The following is a 22,147-nucleotide window of genomic DNA, read 5'->3' as shown; positions in this document are numbered from 1 at the left end:
AGGGCAGTTGAATGTGCATGCATACTCCATCCAACAGTGTTCTCGTCCCCAAGGAGACCACAGCCGCAGAGATAAGAAGAGTCATTCTGTCATCTAGAGAGGTCACTTCCTCGTTTGCATGGAGAAGCAGTCTTCAACAGAGCCCAGTGACATAAGTGTCCAGAGGTGTACTGAGTCAGCACCAGGCGTTGAAATGTGGAGCCCTTCACAATTTTGTGCCCAGAGCAACCGCTCCTGTGGCTCCCCCATGCTATGCCAATAAACAACTCAGGAATCAGGACCAGAAGACAAGCAGACCAGAAAATAAGTCAGGACCGGAAGAAGAAGAGGAGTTTGGATTTGGTATCCCACTTTATCACTACCCGAAGGAGTCTCAAAGCGGCTAACATTCTCCTATCCCCTCCCCCCCCCCACAACAAACACTCTGTGAAGCGAGTGGGGCTGAGAAACTTCAAAGAAGTGTGACTAGCCCAAGGTCACCCAGCAGCCGCATGTGGAGGAGGGGGGACGTGGGGAGTCTACCACTCTTAACCACTACAACACACTGGCCAGGAAGCTGGCTCAAATAATGAGTCAGGATCACACCCAGAGCTCAGGTAGACTTTGGCTGTGTACACATTACCATTTAATCTGACTCCAGTGCGCCATTCCCACTGATGGTGTTTGAAGACTTGTATGCATGACATTGGCCATAATCCGTATCCATCTCACACTTCCTTCAGAAATACTGCTGTTTGGTGAATGTTCCTTCAAAGCAGCTGCACATGCACAGATGACAGCTTGTTGAACAGGAAGTAAGTGTGTGTGTGTGTGTGTGTGCGCGCGTGCGTGCGTGCGTGCGTGCGCATGAACAGGGAAACCAAACAGATAAATTGCATCAAGTGAAGACATCCCAATCCCATCTCCACTATGTGCCTCAGGGACCAAAAGGGGAGGTCCTATTAGCACCACCAATCAGCTATAATATAATACTTCTTAATTACAATAATTCATCGTGCCGCTGGCCAGATTTTGACCCCAAAGATTTCTGCCCCCCGAAGACAACCCCCAAGATATTATGCCTGAGTGGTTCAGCTTGCAATTTCATGCAACATGACCTGACTCTTTCGCCCCACAAACTTCACAAAGGCCAGTGTTGCTCAGTCCATTCCCCCAAAGGACACAGTACCCTGTCAAAATACCAAAGAAACCAACTTCCAATTTCCATAATGAAAGATATGGAAATCTCCCAGAGTGGGACACATTTAAAATACCCCCCCCCCCACGGGTGAGCAGAAGCCTTCTAGACTCCTTCCCACGCAGAAATATCCAGTGGTCAGCCCAGATGGGTGAAGTCGGCACATTAAGAATCTGCTACCTGCAGGTCAGCTGTTCACACAGATTCCTCCGGCTCCTGACACATGGCCTGTTTATTTTAGACAGCAAAATGGCTAAGGTCATCCCTGGACATTTAGTATAAATGGAATGACTAGGAATAGCTCCTGGTTACGGGCTTTAAATATGGTGTGCTCCACTCAGTATGCATTAGGGACTATGGAAGATAACAGTTGCACCCTTTAACAACAGAATTCAAGTAGCACTTGCCAGTAGTAACACGCTTTCATAAATGTTTCTTACCTAGTTCAGTGAATTCTCTCTTGACCGGTAAACTGCCTCCCACTTTAACACACATGGGGAACCTTTGGCCCTCTACATGTTACTGAAATACAATTCCCATCACCCCTGGTTGTTGGCTATGCTTTCTGGAGCTGAGAAGTGTAGTTTAGCAACATCAGGCTGGGAGGGGGTGTGATGAAAGGTTCTCCACACCTGCACTATAACATCACTTCTAGACACCCTGGTCACTGAGCATTCATCCTGAGTTGCAGGGAGGTTAAAGGTAAAGGGACCCCTGACCATTAGGTCCAGTCGTGACCGACTCTGGGGTTGCGGCGCTCATCTCGCTTTATTGGCCAAGGGAGCCGGTGTATGGCTTCCTGGTCATGTGGCCAGCATGACTAAGCCGCTTCTGGCGAAGCAGAGCAGCACACGGAAACACCGTTTACCTTCCCGCCAGAGAGGTACCTATTTATCTACTTGCACTTTGACGTGCTTTCAAACTGCTAGGTTGGCAGCAGCAGGGACCGAGCAACGGGAGCTCACCCCGTCACGGGGATTCGAACCGCCAACCTTCTGATCGGCAAGTCCTAGGCACTGTGGTTTAACCCACAGCGCCACCCACGTCCATATCAAATCAAGCAAATGTCAGTATTGTTATTCTATCAAAACATTCTGGTTTTTGGGAGGGGTGAAGCATAAAAGTTTCAAACCAACTTAGTGGGAGAAGGAGAGCCAAGAGCAGAGACTCATCCAGAGACGTAGAAGGCAGCCTCTGCTTAAGGCGGGTTCTTCTGCCGCATCTTTGCATAAGGAACACTCAAGGCAATGAATCCCACAAAAGCTTTGTCTGCTGTTGGCAGAAGCTGCTGGATCTGGTTGCTGCTGCCACTAGTGGTGAACCACCAAACTGCAATGTCCCGAGTCGTCGTCTTCTTTGGTGATCACTAGTAGCCGAGTAAGATTGTCTTCCATAAACACGGTTTTAACAATGAGTCCGTAAGTGACTGCGGAGGCTAATTCTGGACCCACACGTCCTTCCATAGTGGGGACATTGGTTTCCGGGCGGCAGTTGATCACGGTGTGGCTTTGCCAAGCGTGCCTTCCTCTTAGCATGTTTCTCCCTTGCGTCCTGAGTTCGAGTGTCTTCAAAGCCCATGACACCTTTGGGTAAAGGCTCTTCTCCAACTGGAGTGCTCGCAGGCCAGTGTTTCCCAGCTGTCAGTGTTTCTACTACATTGTTTTAGATTTGCCTTGAGACAGTCTTTAAACCTCTTTTACTGACCACCAGCATTACGCTTTCCATTTTTAAGTTTGGAGTAGAGTAGTTGCTTTGGGAGACGATAATCGGGCATCTGCACAACATGACTAGTCCAACGAAGTTGATGTTGAAGAATCATTGCTTCAACACTGGTGACCTTTGCTTCTTCCAGTACACTAATATTCGCCTGTCTTCCCAAGTGATGTGTAACATTTTTCAGAGACGCCACTGATGGAATCTTTCGAGGAGTTGGAGATGGCGTTTATAAGTGGTCCATGTTTCACAAGCATATAGTAAGGTTGGTAGTACAATAGCTTTGTAAACAAGCATTCTGGTTTCCCTGCGAATGTCCCGGTCCTCAAACACTCTGCACTTCAATCGGGAGAAAGCCGCACTCGCAGAGCTCAGGCGATGCTGAATTTCGGCATCAATGTTGGCCCTTGTTGAAAGATAGGCAGGAGAGGTGATCAACATTTTCCAACGTTGCACCATTGAGTTGGATTTGTGGCGCTGCAGAGGGGTTATTTTGTACTTGTTGGTGCAGCGCTTTGGTTTTTTGCATAAGAGCATTGACAGCTGCACTGAGCCAGAAAGGAAGTGGTGTGCCCTCTTTGCAGAAACGATAAAGCCACGCAGCCTTACTGTTTCCCCCTGAGCTGCAACTTGTTTTATTCCACTCGGCCAGCCAGTGGTGACTAGTGAAAACTAAAATTAGAATTCTGCCCAAGGGATACAGAAGTACAATGTTAACTTAATATTTTCCATTATGCTACAGCACCAGGATGAATCATCTAAACTGGATAGGCAATTGGCAACCCGGGACTGAATCAGGCTCTCTGGCCCTTAGGATAGTTCCCTTCCCTGCTGTTATGGACCTCATGCATTTGCTGCCAAAGGAGCTGAAACAGAGAGTGCTCTTCAACTTCTGCCCAGAAGACACTTTGGCAAAACTCTCCCATTAATAATTCTTATCAAAATTTAGGCAATCCAGCTTGAAGCCAGTCTCTCCACGGAGCAATAGGTCAAACGTAGAAGGAATGTCTCCTAAAGCCTTTCTAGCTATCCAGCCTAGTGGGAGGTTGCTGATAGCAGATAGGCAGGGAATAAATCTCTGATGTCAGTATGAGAGATTATGAAGTGGATAAAGCTGTAATTAGAGCCCCCAAGCAAAAGCAAGGAAAAGCAGAACTGCAATGAACCTTGCAGAAGGGCTGAACGCCAGCAACTTAAGTGGAAATTCCCAATCTGTCAAGCTTGTTTTTAGCTAAATCATTTTGAGATTTTAAGCAATAATCACATTAAGTGACACAAACTTTTCACTTGATCGGCTTCGCATTTTGATTCCCACCCGTTTCAATGCACTTTTATTTTTTTGGCAAGCTGCAAAACTAGATAGACGGGAAATTTTAAAATAATGTTCTGTTTCCTCACTGCACTTTGTGTTTTTTTTCTGGCCTTCTTACTCTGCAGTGATGATGGCATCTCAGCTCTTTCAATAGATTGCCATGCCCTGAAATAAGATAAACTTACTTTATCAGTGTCAGAGGTTTATGACATCATAAGCATATATTTAACACGTGTGACACATTCTGTTTAAACGGTGTTCCCCCCCAATACTTCTGTAATGTACACTGTTTTAACCTTTCATTATTTTAGGGCTGCCTCCCCAGTACTTCAGACTTCAGACTGGGGCAAATCTTCCAGATGCTGCTGCACTAAAGCTCCCATCCATGTGGAGAGCCAGTGTGGTGTAGTGGTTAAGAGTGTTGGACTAGGACAGGGGTCTGCAACCTTTAAGACAAAAAGAGCCACTTGGACCCGTTTCCGAAGGAAAAAAAACTGGGAGCCGCAAAACTCGTCATTATAAAAATAACTTTTTTGTCGCTTTTTATTATTTCTTTGTTTGACCCCTCAGAATTACTCCTCCTCATAGAAATAAACGTTAAATTTACAAGTTACCTTTGTGTGTGTGTGTTCTTCACTCCCCTTCAAAACAGTGAGGAGCGTACATGCCCCCTTTCAATGCAGTGACCAGCGTACATGTCACTTACAATGTGGCGGGCGGGAAGGTGACGTCGGGACGGTGCGTGACTAACGCACGCACTGCCCCCATGCGACGTCACAGCCAGTACAGTGCCCGCCACAGTGGGGAGTGTCGGGGCGCACAATGCGCCTCCTCCCCTTGCTAGTATCCACCCTGGAGCCGCGGCAAAGGTGTAAAAGAGCCACATGCGGCTCCGGAGCCGCGGGTTGCAGACCCCTGGACTAGGACCTGATGGAGCAGGGTTCGAATCCTACTCAGCCATGAAGCTCACTGGGTAACCTTGCGCCAGTCACCATCTTAGCCTACCCTATCTCACAGGGTTGTTGCGAGGATGAACCTGGGAGGAGAACCATATACACCACTCTGAGATCCTTGGAAGAAAAAAGTGGCATATAAATGTAATTATTATTATTTTTAAAATAAAACCATCCCTAACTACTAGCCACCCTGGATGGGGTTGATGGAATCTGGAGTCCAGCAACATCTTCTGTTGGGTGTCCTATGTCGTAAACATGGGGTCTCTGGCTGTAGGGCGGTATATAAATTTAATAAATAATAACAACATCTATAGGGACACAGGCTCCTAATCCCTGCTACATACCTTAGTTGAGCTTTAGTCATGGGCACGAAGGTATTTCACCAGGAAACGGCAACACCTTTCTACAATATTTTAAGGCCTGGACTTTTGACATATTCAGAATAAGCAGGACCTGCTGTAACGTGTTTTAGTATGTAGTGTTCCTGTTCACGCGCCTAGCTAGCCATACCCTTTTCTAGGATGCTTCATACATTCCCCCCACAGGTTTGCTTGTTTTGGTTCAGTCCTCATTGGGCTGTTTTTTGGTCCTCCCCTTGCATTAGGGTTTCCCCATAACATTTCTTTTTTACTTCTGCAAATGTTGGGGTTCCCTCAAGCTCACTGATACCTCCTGCTTGCGTGTTGCTGGTCCCACTGTGGTGAATTAAGATGAACCCTCTCAGAATAAGATGTGGTTTAAAATGTGGGGATTTTGGGGGGACATGTACCGTATTTTTTGCACCATAACACTCACTTTTTTCCTCCTAGAAAGTAAGGGGAAATATCTGTGCGTGTTACGGAGCGAATGCCTGTGGGTGGCGGGGGGGGATCTGCTGCAGTCGTGAGCAGAGGATCCATGGTTCCCCTTCCTTCCCTCCTCCGTGGTTACAAAGCATGGATCCACATGGAGCCTCAGGATTTTTGCATTGGGCTACTCCAAACTCACTGTCAGATCACATGTCTGTGGCCACAGCATGAACCACAAAAATCATATATCCACTATTTTGTTTAGAATATTTTTTTTCTTGTTTTCCTCCTCTAAAAACTACGTGTGTGTTATGGTCTGGTGCGTGTTATAGAGCGAAAAATACGGTAATTGGGTTGTTTTTATTTTGATTATATATTTTGTGGTTTTATATTTTGATTTTTTCTGTGAACTGCCCTGAGACTTCTGGGTATAGGGTGGTATACAAATTCAATAAATAATAATAATAAAATAATAATAATAATAATAATAATAATAAGGTGCTCCCAAGGAATAATCATGGGATGTGGGTGGCGCTGTGGGTTAAACCACAGGGCCTAGGACTTGCCGATCAGAAGGTCACCGGTTTGAATCCCCGTGACAGGGTGAGCTCCCGTTGCTCGGTCCCTGCTCCTGCCAACCTAGCAGTTCAAAAGCATGAAGTGCAAGTAGATAAATAGGTACCACTCTGGCGCGAAGGTAAACGGCATTTCCATGTGCTGCTCTGGTTTGCCAGAAGCGGCTTAGTCATGCTGGCCACATGACCTGGAAGCTGTACGCCGGCTCCCTCGGCCGTTAAAGTGAGATGAGCGCCGTAACCCCAGAGTCGTCCGCGACTGGACCTAACGGTCAGGGGTCCCTTTACCTTTAAGGAATAATCATATGTGTTTGGTAACCTGGAGATGGCGGGGTGGGTGGACTAAGCAGTACAGAGGGCTTAAGACTGCTGAACTGTAGTATTTGTTCATGCACTGTCCAACTCCCTCTCTTCCTGCTCTTCCCACTAAAAATCATGAGCAGCTTATATGGGTTAGAATGCAACCACATGGAAATGTGATCTAGCTAGTCTTTCCATCCCTTCCTCTCCCAATGAGGCCAAACTCAGAAATGATATATTGATGTTAACAATACAGTGAGGGGCAATAACCTACAAGACTGCCTGTAGCACCAGAAGACGAAATAAGGCCATGAGCTGCCCCTACCTCATGTCTGGACATGTTGTTTCCAACTCCTGAAAAGTTGGCGGCTGAGATACGTTTCTTTAAATATTGCATTAGCGTGTATATTGTTTTTCTGCAGTCGATATGACCATGGTGGTCATAGAATGGCAGAGTTGGAAGGTACCCTAAGAGTCATCTAGTCTAACCTTCTGCAATGCAGGCATCCTGCCTTTATTTATTATATGAAGGATCATATGCTACAGCAAACATACCAAGAAGCGAAGTCTTTCTAATTTACAAAAGACTCCATCGATCAGATGGAGCCAAAGCTGAATCATTGATGAAAACACCAATGTTCTACTCACACAGTGCCATCTAGTGGTCATTGTTACTAAGAGCACCAGTCCTATAACCTTGAGCATACAACATCTGGAGGACCACAGATCCCCCATCCTTGGTTTAAGGACTGCTCCTTACATTGCTCATTAAACAAATGTTGCACTTATGTACATACTTATAGCTCAAGTACACACTATAAATGACTTGGTGCCAGGACTGGCCACAGCTACCGGTTACATTTACACAGGGTGGAGCAAACTCCACAATATCTCAAGTAGCTGCATGTGTATTCTGCGCTTTCCTGTAAATGTTGCGTGTGTGGCAATCCCATCAAACTGCCTTCTAGGCAAAACGTGTGTAGTCTTGCATGCACGGTTGCAGCTTCTCTAATGCAGCTGCTAAAACTGCATGTGAATGCCTGGTTGGGTTCTATCTTAAGAGGGCATGAACATACCTGTCCATTTTGACTCTGAAGCAACTGTTGTCCCTTTTTCTGTGCTCACATTCACCATGTAGATTAGAAATACAGTGGTGCCCCGCAAGACGAATGCCTCGCAAGACGGAAAACCCGCTAGACGAAAGGGTTTTCCGTTTTGGAGGTGCTTCGCAAAACAAATTTCCTATGGGCTTGCTTCGCAAGACGAAAATGTCTTGCGAGTTCCTGCGGGTTTTTTCCCCTCCCCCCTTTTTCCCAAGCTGCTAAACCGCTTAACAGCTGATCCGCTAAACCGCTTATCAGCTGATCCGCTAAGCCCGCTAAGCCGCTTATCAGCTGATCCGCTAAGCCGCTAAACCGCTTATCAGCTGATCCGCTAAGCCCGCTAAGCCGCTAATAGCGCTAATCCGCTAATGGGCTTGCTTCGCAAGACGGAAAAACCGCAAGACGAAGAGACTCACGGAACGGATTCTTTTCGTCTTGCGAGGCACCACTGTACAAAGAAACATGTATAAGGAGAATCCTTCATACAAAGGCAAATCACAATAAGGCTGCAGGAAACAAGCATTTCTTTGGGTGGTCCAGTACAAACTTGTAGCATTGGCATCTTTCCAGACCATGGGCATAGTCAGGATTTTTTTTGGAGGGGCAGGAGTTTTGTTGGTGGGGGGACAGAACCGACATGATTGGTCAGTTAGTTAAGTGTTTCTATTGTCTTACTTCATGGGTAGGCAAACTAAGGCCTGGGGGCCAAATCTGGCCCAATCGCCTTCTAAATCCGGCCCGCAAACGGTCTGGGAATCAGTGTGTTTTTTACATGAGTAGAATGTGTCCTTTTATTTAAAATGCATCTCTGGGTTATTTGTGGGGCATAGGAATTAGTTCATTTCCCCCCTCCCCCCCAAAATATAGTCCGGCACCCCACAAGGTCTGAGGGACAGTGGACCGGCCCGCTGCTGAAAAAGTTTGCTGACCCCTGTCTTACTTGGGGGGGGGGGGACAGCTGCCCCTCCCTGCCCTCACTTGGCTACCCCCATGTTCCAGATCCATCCCATACATGATTTTCTCATGAGTCATGACAGCCAAGTTTCCATTTTAATTCTGAAATTAATTATCTATATTTCTGAAATTACATTATGATTCAAACTGGGGATTTTCAACCACACCCCCTTTTCGTAATTTTTGTTTAAACACAACATCCAGCCTGAAGAGGATTTCTACCAAGTTTGCTGTCTAGTTTATAACTTTGTGGTTGGTTCTAATAATATCATCTTGCTAATGTTTTGATTTTTAATATTCTAAAGGACTAACTTGGTGCAAACAATTTATAATAAGAATGCATCCAACTGACCCCAGCAAACCTCATAAGTCTCCATAAATATCCTCAAAGCAGAATTTACTATTTACCCTTAATCTTTTCCCCATGGTATCAGCATGGGCTGGCTGCATTGGTTCTCTGGGCCCCAGCAAAATGTATTCTCCTTAAAACGCTTTGGTCCTTCAAGCCTCTAGTTTATTAAGATATCTGTATCTACTATTCACTACTATTTATTTCTGAACTTGCAGGAGTGAAGGAGGTGAATAGTAGCAATAGCTGTGGAATGTATATAACTTTCATACGACAGCTAATATTTTCACTTTGTGAGAGCTACATACCTGTATTGGCATTAATGTGTTGATTTTTTAAATATTTGTTTGAACATCCATCTGCCTGTTCTCAGCATTTCATGATTGACACTGTCATGCTCATCAGAGAAAAGGATTTCAAATGATACCTCACTTTTTCTGCTTACATAAATAGCAGGTTTTTGCTAGAAAGATGAGTTGTTGTTATTGAGGTACTATACTATGCACAAATATTATGCCCAAAAGGGTGAATTATCACTTTAAAAACAAATATAGATGCTAACCAAAGTAGGGATTGTATCTGAAATAATGATAGGGGAAATAAAAACTTTTGTTGAAGTTTTATTCTTTGTGAATTTGGGGATATACATTCTAGGAGACTACCACAGAACACAACCACAATGGAATGTCTAGTTGGAATTATTTTTTGCAACGAAATTTATTATTATTATTCATTTCAATACCACTGAGCCCTACCTAGGCCCAAAGTCTTAGCAAAGGAGCTTCCCCCAGGAGAGATGTGCTGCCCTGGAAAATAATCCTCTCGCCAATTTTGCTGCTGTGCTGGTGGCATGGAAGCAGTAAACTTAGCTGCAAACCAGCCAAATGGTGGAGATGTCAGGAAACAGGACATCTCCATTTGGATGCAAGTGGACCATTCACAGTCGCAAAACACGCCTGGAGTATTTCATACCCTCCAACATTTCTCCGATGAAAATAGGGACATCCCATTCCATAATGAAAATTTCATTATTTATACCCCACACATCTTACTGGGTTGACCCAGCCACCCTGGGCAGCTTCCAACATATATAATAACATTAAACTTTTAAAAACTTCCCTATACAGGATTGCCTTCAGGTGGCTTGGGGGTCGGATAACTCCATACCCCCCACCATTTCTCCAATGAAAATAGGGACATCCTAAGGAAAAGCGTGACATTCCGGGATCAAATCAGAAACCAGGACGGCTTCTATAAATCAGGGGCGTCCCTGGAAAATAGAGACACTTAGAGGGTCTGGAATTTTGAACACTGAGGGGAATGGGAAGTAAAATATGCTCTTTGAGGAAATGACATCACACAGCTCCCTCTCTAGGGACGCAGGTGGTGCTGTGGACTAAACCACAGAGCCTAGGGCTTGCCGATCAGAAGGTCGGCGGTTCGAATTCCCACGACAGGGTGAGCTCCCGTTGCTTGGTCCCTGCTCCTGCCCACCTAGCAGTTCGAAAGCACATCAAAGTGCAAGTAGATAAGTAGGTACCGCTCCAACGGGAAGGTAAATGGTGTTTCCGTGTGCTGTTCTGGTTCGCCAGAAGCGGCTTAGTCATGCTGGCCACATGACCTGGAAAAAGTGTCTGCGGGCAAATGCCGGCTCCCTCAGCCAGTAAAGCGAGATGAGCGCCGCAACCCCAGAGTCATTCGCATCTGGACCTAACAGTCAGAGGTCCCTTTACCTTTACCTTAGATCCCTCTCTACCAATTGCATTGCCTATGGTCTGATATAATAATAATAAGTATTTATTTGTATGCCGCCCATCTGACTGGGTTGCCTCTGCCACTCTGGGCGGCTTCGGGCATCAAACACAGGGAAGCACCAAACATTAACAACTTCCCTACACATGGACTTAGCCCCTTTCTCATGCTAACCAGCAAGAATATGCGTTTGTTAGGTTTGGCTGCCGGTCTCCCAAACACCCCACACCAAATGCATTCTCACTATTCCGTATCAAACTCCTTTCTCTTCCCAAGCCATGTGCCACTGTTCACAATCGCTTTGTCCTGCACGATGGCAGGCGCTGAGCATCCCTCCCCATGCATCTGGCGAAAGTCCGGATCAGGCCCCATCCCACCTGCTGGAATTACACTTCCGAGCTGCCAAACCTTTCGCGGCGAATCGAACTGTCACGTCGTCCGGAGGAAATTTGGGCCTCGCCCTTCGCCGTAGCCACTCCATCCCTTTCCACACCCCCCCTCCCCATTACACTTTCGGAACCACGTCGGCCGCGCATGCGTGCTGGCCCTGCTTACTCACCTGCCGCCGGAGCGAGGAGGGAGCCCAGCGAAGGGGCGGGGGTGGGCAGCCGGGTCAGCGAAAGCGGCGTCAGCGGCCATTACGCCCCTCCTCCTCCTCCTCGCGCCGCCTTGAGCAGGGGGGAGGGGAGAGGAGCAGCGGCCGTGAGGTAAACCTGAGGGGGAAAGACGTTACCGGCCTCGGCCGACCCCACCTGGGCCCTGGAAGAGGCCGAGCGCCCTCGCCTTTCGCCTCAGCCCGGCCGAGAGCTCCTCTTCCCGCGCTGCCATGTTCAAGAAGCTGAAGCAGAAGATCAGCGAGGAGCAGCTGGCGCCGGCAGCGGCGGCGGCGACGCGGAGTCCCGGCGGCCGAGGCCCCGGCCTGGCCCAGGTGAGGCGGCGGCGGCCTTGCGTGGCTCGTCTTCATGCCCTGCGAGGGTCTCTCTTTCTCGCCCCCCCCCCGCGCGGCCCTGACGTCAAGCGGGAGCGCGCTCCCCGCCCCCTCCCGACCTCCGCTGCCTTGGAGGCTCCTGAGGGAGGCGGGGGCCGCGACGGGCTTGCTTGTTTGTTTGTTTGGAGCAGGATATGCAGAACTGCAACTGATTTTGTGGAGCGGATTGACACGTTCAGCTTTTCACATGATTAAGTTCAAGGACATAAAAGAGTAAATATGGGTGGGCTTATAGTGATTTCCTCTCTTCCATTATGTCACCTTTTCTCTATTGAATTGCAGAATAGGGGGCCAGCTTAGCCCAGCGGTTACCGTATTTTTCGCTCTACAAGACGCACCAGCCCACAAGACGCACCTAGTTTCTGGAGGAGGAAAACAAGAAAAAAAATATTCTGAATCTCAGAAGCCAGAACAGCAAGAGGGATCGCTGCGCAGTGAAAGCAGCAATCCCTCTTGCTGTTCTGGCTTCTGGGATAGCTGCGCAGCCTGCATTCGCTCCATAAGACGCACACACATTTCCCCTTACTTTTTAGGAGGGAAAAAGTGAGTCTTATAGAGCAAAAAATACGGTACTTCGGAGCAATTTTTGTAGATTCACCAATTGCTTAACGGCAGTTCGATACCCCGCGGGTGCTGTCTGGTTTTAAATAATAATAAAAAAAAGAACTGCAGAATAAGATAAACGGATGGTGTTGGATGGTTACATGAGCATTTGTTTGCTTGTGTGCGTGCGTGAGGAGGAGGGCTGTCTCTCACCACTGCGGCCTGATCCTGCGCCCACCTCGCTGAGTGCAGCTGGCTGTACTTCGTTCCATGCAGGTGTGGCATACAAAGGACAGCAGCCTCCGTGACCCACCCCGAGCTGATAACGCCCCTGACACCGGCGTGGTGGTGGTGGAAAGATTTAGAAGCGTTGGAAGGGACCCCGAGGGTCATCTAGTCCAACCCCCTGCGGTGCAAGGATCTTCATGCCCAACGGGGGATTCGAACCCAGGGCCCTGAGATTAAAAGCCCCATGCTCTACCGATTGAGCAATCCCAGCAGTTTTAGTTGGATTTAGTTGGGGTCGTCCCCCCCCCTGTACAGGAGGGACCTAAATATACTACAGTGGTGCCCCGCAAGACGAATGTCTCGCAAGACGGAAAACTCGCTAGACGAAAGAGTTTTCCGTTTTGGAGGTGCTTTGCAAAACGAATTTCCTATGGGCTTGCTTCGCAAGACGAAAATGTCTTGCGAGTTCCTGCGGGTTTTCCCCCCTTCCCCCCTTTTTCTAAGCCGCTTATCCGCTAAGCCGCTAATAGCGCTAATCCGCTAATCCGTCAATGGGCTTGCTTCGCAAGACGAAAAAACCACTAGACGAAGAGACTCTCAGAACGGATTCTTTTCGTCTTGCGAGGCACCACTGTACTTAGGATTGTAGCCTGGACTTAACAGGTAGTAAGGGGCGTGTCTGTCTTTCTGTGGGGGGGTATTTTGTGTGTGTGTGTGTGTGTGTGTGTGTGTGTGTATACATACACACACAAATATGCACACACACACAGACCTACATACACACACATATACACACACATACACACAAATTCACATACATATAACATCTGTATAGACATACATCTGTGTGTGTGTGTGTGTGTGTGTGTGTGAGAGAGAGAGAGAGAGAGAGAGAGAGAGAGAGTGTCCATAGAATTGTAAAGTTGGAAGGGACCCCAAGGGTCATCTAGTCCAACCCCCTGCAATGCAAGAACCTCTGCTAGATCATACATGATAGTTGGCTATCCAACTGCTGCTTAGAAACTTCCAAGGAAGGAGAGTTTACTACCTCTGGTGGGAGTCTGTTCCACTGTCAAACAGTTCTTACTGTCAGAAAGTTCTTCCTGATGTAGAGTTGGAATTTCCCTTCTCGGAACTTGACATCATTGGTTCGGGTCCTAGCCTCCAGAGCAGGAGAAGACAAGCTTTCTCCATCCTCTGTGAGACAGCCCTTTAGATAGTTGAAGATGGTTATTCAGTCTCCTGTCAGTCTTCTCTTCACCTGGCTAAACATACCCAATTCCCTCAACCGTATTTAAAGCCCTGTTGGTTACAATTATATTTGTGCCTAGTCCATGCCTTAAAAGACCAAATGCAGCACATCCACCGTCTGCGCCTTCTTCTTTTTTTCATTTAAAAAATCAGAGCCTGCTAGTAGCACTATATTTCATTCTGTTAGCTCTTTGCTGTACAAAGAGTTCGTTCCAGCCCCAAGCCCTTCAAAGACAGAACATCCAATGCACAGAAATTTCTTTTTACATAGACAATTGCGGAGGATGTCTTTTGATATAATCTCTGGTGGCAGGAGCAGTGAGTGCTTGAAAGAGGCGGAGCCGGTTGCTGCAATCCCTTCTGGGAATCTGGCAAAGGTGGAGCAGGATATGCAGAACTGTAACTGATTTTGTGGAGCAGATTGACATGTTTCACATGATTAAGTTCAAAGGCATAAAAGAGTAAATATGGGTGTGCTTATAGTGTACCGTCTTCCATTATGTCACCTTTTCTCTATAGAATTGCAGAATATGATGAACTCAAGGGGCTGTTGGTATTGGATGGTTACATGAGCATTTACCCCCAAGTGATCTGTAATTCTCAGTTATCACTTTATTGTGGGGGGTGGGAGGGAGGGAGAGGACTTTGAACTCTACAAGCTTCAGCTCCCGACAGCCCTGAATTCTCATCAAATCACAACCCCCCTTCAAGTAGTTAAGAGGTTGTATCCAAAAGGTGAGGAAATCTCCCCTTCTGTAATTTGAACACTGGTGAGTTGTAGTTGGTGGGGCTTTCTTGTACTGTACATCTAAACTTGGTACGGAGTGTTATGAGCAAATTTGTACTAATTAGGTTTTTGTGTTCATTGAACTTTCATTGCAACATTAAGCAGCATACTACATGGTCTATCTATGCAGAATAATGAGGTGTTTAAAGTGCTGAGATGGGAGACTGGATTACAAAATTGCATCAGTTTCTGGTGGAGAATACTTTTTTTGAATGCATGTCCATATCTTAAAGATTAATCTCATCCACAGTCTTGAAGATTAGCTCATCGGGAAGAGATTTGTGTTGGCCTTTTTGCTACTGTACTGATTTGTAGGGAGTTTTTTCATGTAGGATTGTATTGAAAATGTGATCACCACTTGCTGTCTGAACTGGTACAGTCAGTTCTACTAGCATAACGCATAACCACTTTATTCTGCTGCATGTTGTGCTTCTTTAGTAAATTTCTGCCCCATGTTTTAGCAGTCCTCTTGTGGTGACTGAATAAAAAGAAAAAACACAAACAGAACAATATAGAATAAAACAGTGTAGCTGCAGGAGATAATGATGGCAGATTAAAATAGCATTAACTGATTTTTGAAAGGTTTTAGAAAAGTGAAAGCATTTTTCTTGGTGCCAAAATTACATCATGGGGAGAGAATTCCAGAAGCAGAATCCAAGAAGGCCCTGTCCCTGATTGCCATTCACTTTGCCTCCAAAGCCATGGGCATCTGAAGAAAGGCTTCCAACGAAAATATAAAGCATAGGCGGATACATAGGCATTATTTGACAGGATGGGTGGTGACCAGCCCATACATCTAGATTGTTACTCGCTGTGTTGCTCTTGAATGAAATTGCTGATCAGTTAGTTTTGTTCTGTTTGGCATCATTTTTTTTTCAGTTTCAGGGTTATGGCCTACAATCTTGAAATCCTTGTTATTGCAACTTGGTGGCAGGTACCCCAGCTAATGGGTGCATGTAACACTGCATATGGTCAGATTGCTTGTGTGTAGGGACTAGCAGTTCTTCATTTCTGTTACTTCTTTTGCAGGGATCCTCTGCATCTTCACCATCAACTTCCAGGAGTAGAACATCTTCACTTGAAGAGCAAAATGATGAAGGCACTTTAACTCCCAACAGAGAGGTAGGTGGAAACCTGTTGCCTGAAAAAGGGTGCACCCCAAAATAATCAACCATGAGAAAAGTTGATATAGTACAGCAAAAATCAATGAAACATTAAGAAAATTGCATGTTAAAAATATATTCGTCAAAGGGTAAGTCTATCACACAAATCAAAGAATCGTAGGGTTGTAGAGTTGGAAGGGACCTCAAGGGTCATCTAGTCAACCGCCATGTGATGCAGGAATGAAGAAGAGACATAATGCAAGGTAATGAGCACCCAAACTTGAGAATAGGATTGCACTGTTACGGGGTTGAAGTATAGGGGCTCCTAAAACAATTGGGGGCTTGTTTTCTGTTTAATTTTGTATCTTTAGTTTGTTCAAGGGGATGACTATTCCAAGTACATATTTATCATTTCTGTCTGTATTGCACACCACTCTGAAGGAAATTAACTAATTCTGTTATGGGCTTTTTATTACTTACCATTGGACAAATAATTTCTTGTGAAGAGAAAAAGTCATTTTTCATTAACACTGTTTCTTAGGGGCCAGGATGGAAGCTGGGAAAGAATGGAGTGTGCAAGTGTGCAATCCACTTGCTGTTGCACGTTTTCTTAGTCATGTTTTTACGTTTAGAGGAGTTAGGGAAGAGGGACAGAGCAGGGTGTTGAAACAAGGGAGCAAATAAATTTTTACCCAGTTCTCCTTTCTTTACAGTCCTCTACTGGAGGGGAGGATGCAACAGAATAGGGGAGATTCAGGATTGATCAGTGTGTGTACATTTGAGGAAGAATCCTAATTTCCTACATGGGTTGCTGTTTATCCTGCCTTTATTCCTGTTCATTTGTAGAGTGACAGTCAAGTTGCCAAACCTTACTTTCATATACTTGATTTTGAATAATTATTAGTGAATAGAGCAAAGGACAGCTTTTGCTAGTTAGAGTAGAGTCAGTTTATCAGTTTTGTGACTAGCAGTCTGATACCATCAGATTTAGTTAGCCAGCAGACCTTAGTTAAGTATATTAATTTGGCAGATGACCCATTGCCATATTTTCTGCAAGCCACTATTCTTCTTGACATATTATTTCTTTTGGCGAATAATGCACAGAGCAGGGGTCAACCTGAATTTAGTATTCAGCATGATTACACATAATCTGTTAGTGCATTCAGCGTTAATGCTTATAGCCACAGTAGTTTAGAATAGCCTTTGCCAACCTGGTGCTCTTCGGATGCCTTGCGCTACCACCTGCCCAAACAGATGTGCTGTCTGAGGCTGGCACGAGTTGTAGTTCACATCTGGAGTGCACTAGGTTGTTCAAAGCTAGTTTACAGACTTATACGATTGTCATGCACTTTAAAAATAATTCCTGAGTTATTGTGTATATTATAGTTGAAAGGTTTGTTTACAACTTACTTTACTAGTTTAGAGAAGTAAAGGAAAAATCCTGCGATTATAATCTCATGTGAGGCTTTCCCTTCTTTTCTCTGCTGTATTTTGATATGTGTATGCTTATACTGCTGTCATCATTCATTTAAATAATTTGGAGTGGAATAAAATACGTTGGGTAGTGCATGTTAAAAAGTAGATCTTTGCTCATCATACCTTCCTAAAACAAGGATGATAATTAGTGAATTCTTGGAATCATAATTTAGACTATTGCTGTGGTAGTCTCTCATCCAAAGCTCTTTCCCCATTAAATATTGACTTGTAAATATTGTGACCATGCACATATATGTAGATGATGCTTAAATATGCAGATGATACTTGACAATACACAATTATTTTCATTTTAAAAACTCTAAAATAAGGCTTACCACTTTCTGTTGTTTATATTCTCTCATGTCTGTATACATGCATACATCTTGGCTGGTTTGAGTGCTCTGTTCCACTTTCAGTGTGTCCTACTCAATAACTTTCCTTGGTGCTAGTGATACATACTTTGGCAGTTTTTGTAAGCATTATGCACAAACATTTCTGAATTCAAACTGCAACATGCTTTTGTGTTCCTTCCCTTTACCTTATTACCATGTTTTATTTTTCATTTCCTTGCTTTTTGCAATGAATGACACAGCTGCTAGCTGGGATGATATCAGAGCCTGCTTTTCTTTCTGAGTATACTGTCTTTGCTTTGGATCCCACCAAACGACATAAGCCACAGAGTGAAAGTGTGGTGAGTCCCTGCCCCTGTTCTCTCCCTCTTAGTGACATCCTGACTTGGACAAGAGGATATTATAGGGAAAAACCAGTGCTTCTTTGGGTTTATAGTCTCACTAAAGCATACTGAGTGCCGTATTGCTAACCCTGCACTAAAATTCAGGGCATATTTTTGCTTAATCAAGAGTTAAGCAAACCAAGTTACATGATAACATCGGCTTAATTTAACATATAAATTAACATTGCTTTGCTTTCAGGCATTAATCACAAAATACCTTTGTAGTATCGGTGATAATTTTAGTGTGTGGTTCCTTTAATTTTTAAAAAAGCTTTGCCATCTCCTTTTTCTTTATAGTAACGACCTGATCTTTAAAAAATTTTTTTTGCCTGGTATCCTTGAGAGTATTGAGGAACAATTATTTTCTAGTTCTAGTTCTGTGAAGAATAATGTTTTGCACTTGCTCAGAGAGAGGTTACAGAATGAGGACAAGCAGGAGGATGAAGAGTAAGAACATGAGAAATGGAACTGTTGCTCCCTGATGTACAAAGGGTTCCTTTTGCTAATTTGATCCATTTTCTTTTTTGACCCTGTTAGAAATGATGGGTGACTGAGAATAGAAACTTCCCTTGGAAATTAATCATTCCACCGCGATCCTTATGTCACCATCTTCAGTTGGTGCCCCATACAATTAGAACAAGCAGATGAGGCCAAAATTAGGTTTGGTATTCCAGGCCAGCTTGCCTTCTTATAACTTAACTTCAAATTGCTTAAAAGAATGCACTGTGATGGCATTTGGACATAGCATCCACAGTATTTGTTGGAATGAAGTATATATAATAGAGGAGAAACGTTTCCCATAGGTTGCTTTTCCTTTTCATTGTTGAACTGGTATCACCTGCAGCAGACAGTTTAATTTTTTTAAAAAAAAATATTTATAATTGTAAGTAGACTCTGTATTACGTTCTCCCAGGGACATCCATTGATACTATGAAATCTGTAAGCTCCTTTTTGTATTAGAGTTCTTGCATCTATCTGGGACTAAATTAACTATGCAGCCTAGATGGCACTGGAAACAAGTATTGGCTGGGGCACAGAGGAAGCAAAGTTCATGCAGACGGGGTGTGACTGTGAGCTTTGTTCCACATATTTAGATTCCTTAAATTACATAATTATCCCAACCTAAATGGATTTTCTCTGATGTAAGTACCATTATATTTGACAGAGTTGTTTAAGTAAGCATGTTTAGGATTATGGCCTTATTTTAATTTCCAGTTCAGTTGAGTTGCAATTTGTATGTGAGAAGTGCCTTTAAGTAATCACATGGGTCCAGCAGTGGTTGGTAATGAGATGAGCTACTTGTTTGGAGTGGCACTTACTTCCCCTCTGCTGCCGCCTTTGCAAATCTACTGGTAAGCTGGTTTAGGGCAGACTGATTCAGTATGAGAATGCCATTGTTTATGCACAAAAGTCCTGCAGCAAGCGGGTAGCATTGATTACACCTCAGTGAGTTGCTCATTGCTTTATGTTCTGGGTAAGTTTTGAATTAGTGTTGAATAATAGAATCCCCCTGGCACTTTTTGAGAACACACTACAATAAGGCAGGGACAAGGAAGATGATCCAGCTGGCAGACCGAATCCAGAACCAGTTCACCCTCAGCTGACCACATTGACAGAAAGAAGAGTCTGCCCATCTGTCAATTACCTGATGTTATGTGACATCCAGTGATCCAAAATCCAAGCTGTGGGAGCAAGCAGGAGCTTATTTCTGATCTTAATGCTGTGATCCCACAGCACTAAGACTGGAGACAAAATTTGCTTCTCCGATAATAAAAAGTAGCACCACAAGCTTATCTGTTATAGTCTTAACTGTGCTAAAATCTGGGCTAATCCTTTTTGAAGAGCAGGCATAGGCTTATATCTGATCTTAGTGTTGTGGTTCCAGGCAGATACTTCTCTCAGATCTTAGTGATAAAAGCTGTCTTTCATTTTTTGTTAGTCTTGGATAGGAGACCAACCTACTGGATTGCTCCCATTGGCTAGTTCACACTTAACACTAAGCCAGACCATGGCTGAGCATGGTTGTGTGAGCATGTGAGTATTTATAGCAGAAATTGCAGCATGTCCGTTCCTCCTGTGGTCCTCCTACTGCTGTGCTACGCAAAGTTAAGCCATGGTTTGGCTTAGCATCACATCCAAACCCAGGTCTACTGTTTTCCTCACTCAGATAAAAGAACAAACCCTGGCTACAGCTTGTAGTTTGTCTGGAAAAAGGCAAGAAGCAAAAAAGTAGGATAAAAAGTTTAATATTCAGTAATAAAAGGACAGTAGAGACAGTATAACCAAGGACTGCACTTCTGATGAAGGACCTGAGAGGTCTAAAATGCACTTGATATTAAACTGAATATGCTTCTGATTTTCAGTATATTTCTTTTTGTTTTATTTTGTTGACAATATAATATTTTTAAATGTGTGGGCTTAGTGAGTTTAAAGCAGAAGAGGGCATTGGACTGGTGCTTTGTAAATAGCAGCCTCCATGCCTTGTATCAAACGCTGTTGAACCCGAGGAGGCTTTGCAGAGCAAATTGTGAGATAGGTGGAAGTCAAATAAAAGAGAAAAATTCCAAAAGCTGTTGGATGTACCTAAAATAGTTTTTTGGATCTTGGCTAGTATGGTTAAGCAAAATGTAGTACAGTATAGGAAGTACTAAAAACATTGCATAGTTTATACTAAGTAAACATTTTTATATCTGAAGAATGCTGTGCAACTTGTAACAATCTCTGTAAAATAAGTTTGGATTTGAGAGCAATCACATTAATAGCTTTATTTTGAAATATCGTTTCACCCTAAAAGTGCATTTTCCAAAGAAATGGTTGAAATTACAACATTCGAAAGGTGTAAGTACTAATCTTCATAGTTATTTTAATGGGATTTTTGTGTATATAAGACTGATGTTGTTATCAGCAAACTTTATTTCCCCCTATTTAGTTCTGCCCTGCCATCTCTGAAGACTTGTATAGGGAATGATAATAATCCAAAATTGTATGAAGTAGAATGTTTTCATGTAGGGATTTTGCTGGTCATTCAGGAGACCTCGGAATCAGGACCAGACCTGTGCTTGTTAATTAGCTTTTGAGATTCTTCATAAGGAACACATCTTATGATAAATTCTCTATACTTTTTCATTGTTGGGCTAATTCATGTAAGCACAATTGCTTTATACTTCTGTATTATGGGAGACTTTCTGGTTAATATGCTTGTTTCAATTCGCATGAATGCATCTTAATAAGCAGTTGCAAAGTAAAAGTACTAATTTACTAAAAAAAAAAAGTAGATTGCCATGTATATTATTTATATACTGCAAAATTGCTACTTAGGACACTGTGTTCTAATTTTTTTCTTGAAATATTTATTTTTTCAACTTTTAGAATGTATTTAAGCAAGCAACACCCAGCACTAATAATAATGAAAGTGAACCATCTTCCCCACAGGTATGTAGCATACAATATATATTTTATTTTATTTTGTAGCTATTGACTAACTTCTCGTTTGTGTCTGTAATGTCTTGGTACTAAAGCAGAGGCGGCCAAATAGCTTGATGCTTGAGCTTCAGAGTGTCTTAGGAAATACATTATTTTTATGCTTCTTATATTTTACTGTCTCATCAAACTTGCCCAATTTAATATAAACTATATTTGGGACGCGGGTGGTGCTGTGGGTAAAACCTCAGCACCTAGGACTTGCCGATCACATGGTCGGCGGTTCGAATCCCCGCGGCAGGGTGCGCTCCCGTCGTTCGGTCCCAGCGCCTGCCAACCTAGCAGTTCGAAAGCACCCCCGGGTGCAAGTAGATAAATAGGGACCGCTTACCAGCGGGAAGGTAAACGGCGTTCCGTGTGCTGCGCTGGCTCGCCAGATGCAGCTTGTCACGCTGGCCACGTGATCCCGAAGTGTCTGCGGACAGCGCTGGCTCCCAGCCTCTAGAGTGAGATGAGCGCACAACCCTAGAGTCTGGCAAGACTGGCCCATACGGGCAGGGGACCTTTACCTTTACCTTTATATTTTACCACTTCTGGAAATGATCGGTTTGTTAGATAAATAAATAAATCAAAATTTAT

At 44.2% G+C, this 22,147-nt stretch overlaps 1 protein-coding gene across 4 annotated transcripts in view; it reads left to right on the top strand.

Moving 5' to 3' along the window:
* The first annotated feature begins 11,568 nt into the window (after positions 1-11,568).
* The window catches only part of GOLGA4 (golgin A4), a 56,993-nt gene continuing 46,414 nt past the window's right edge, over positions 11,569-22,147 (top strand). For 2 of the 4 annotated variants that reach the window (XM_081165077.1, XM_081165074.1), the window contains exons 1-4: positions 11,569-11,907; positions 15,806-15,898; positions 17,948-18,046; positions 21,458-21,520. In XM_081165077.1, the coding sequence (XP_081021203.1) occupies positions 11,806-11,907; positions 15,806-15,898; positions 17,948-18,046; positions 21,458-21,520 (357 nt within the window). In that variant the 5' untranslated portion in view covers positions 11,569-11,805. The remainder of the gene's footprint in view (positions 11,908-15,805; positions 15,899-17,947; positions 18,047-21,457; positions 21,521-22,147) is intronic. The other 2 variants (XM_081165075.1, XM_081165076.1) reach the window with 2 other exon arrangements.

This window comes from Podarcis bocagei, assembly GCF_964188305.1.
Source record: "Podarcis bocagei genome assembly, chromosome: 12".
NCBI lineage: Eukaryota > Metazoa > Chordata > Lepidosauria > Squamata > Lacertidae > Podarcis > Podarcis bocagei.
The sequence above is the reverse complement of the archived record's forward strand: the minus strand, read 5'-3'. Positions and strand labels throughout refer to the sequence as shown.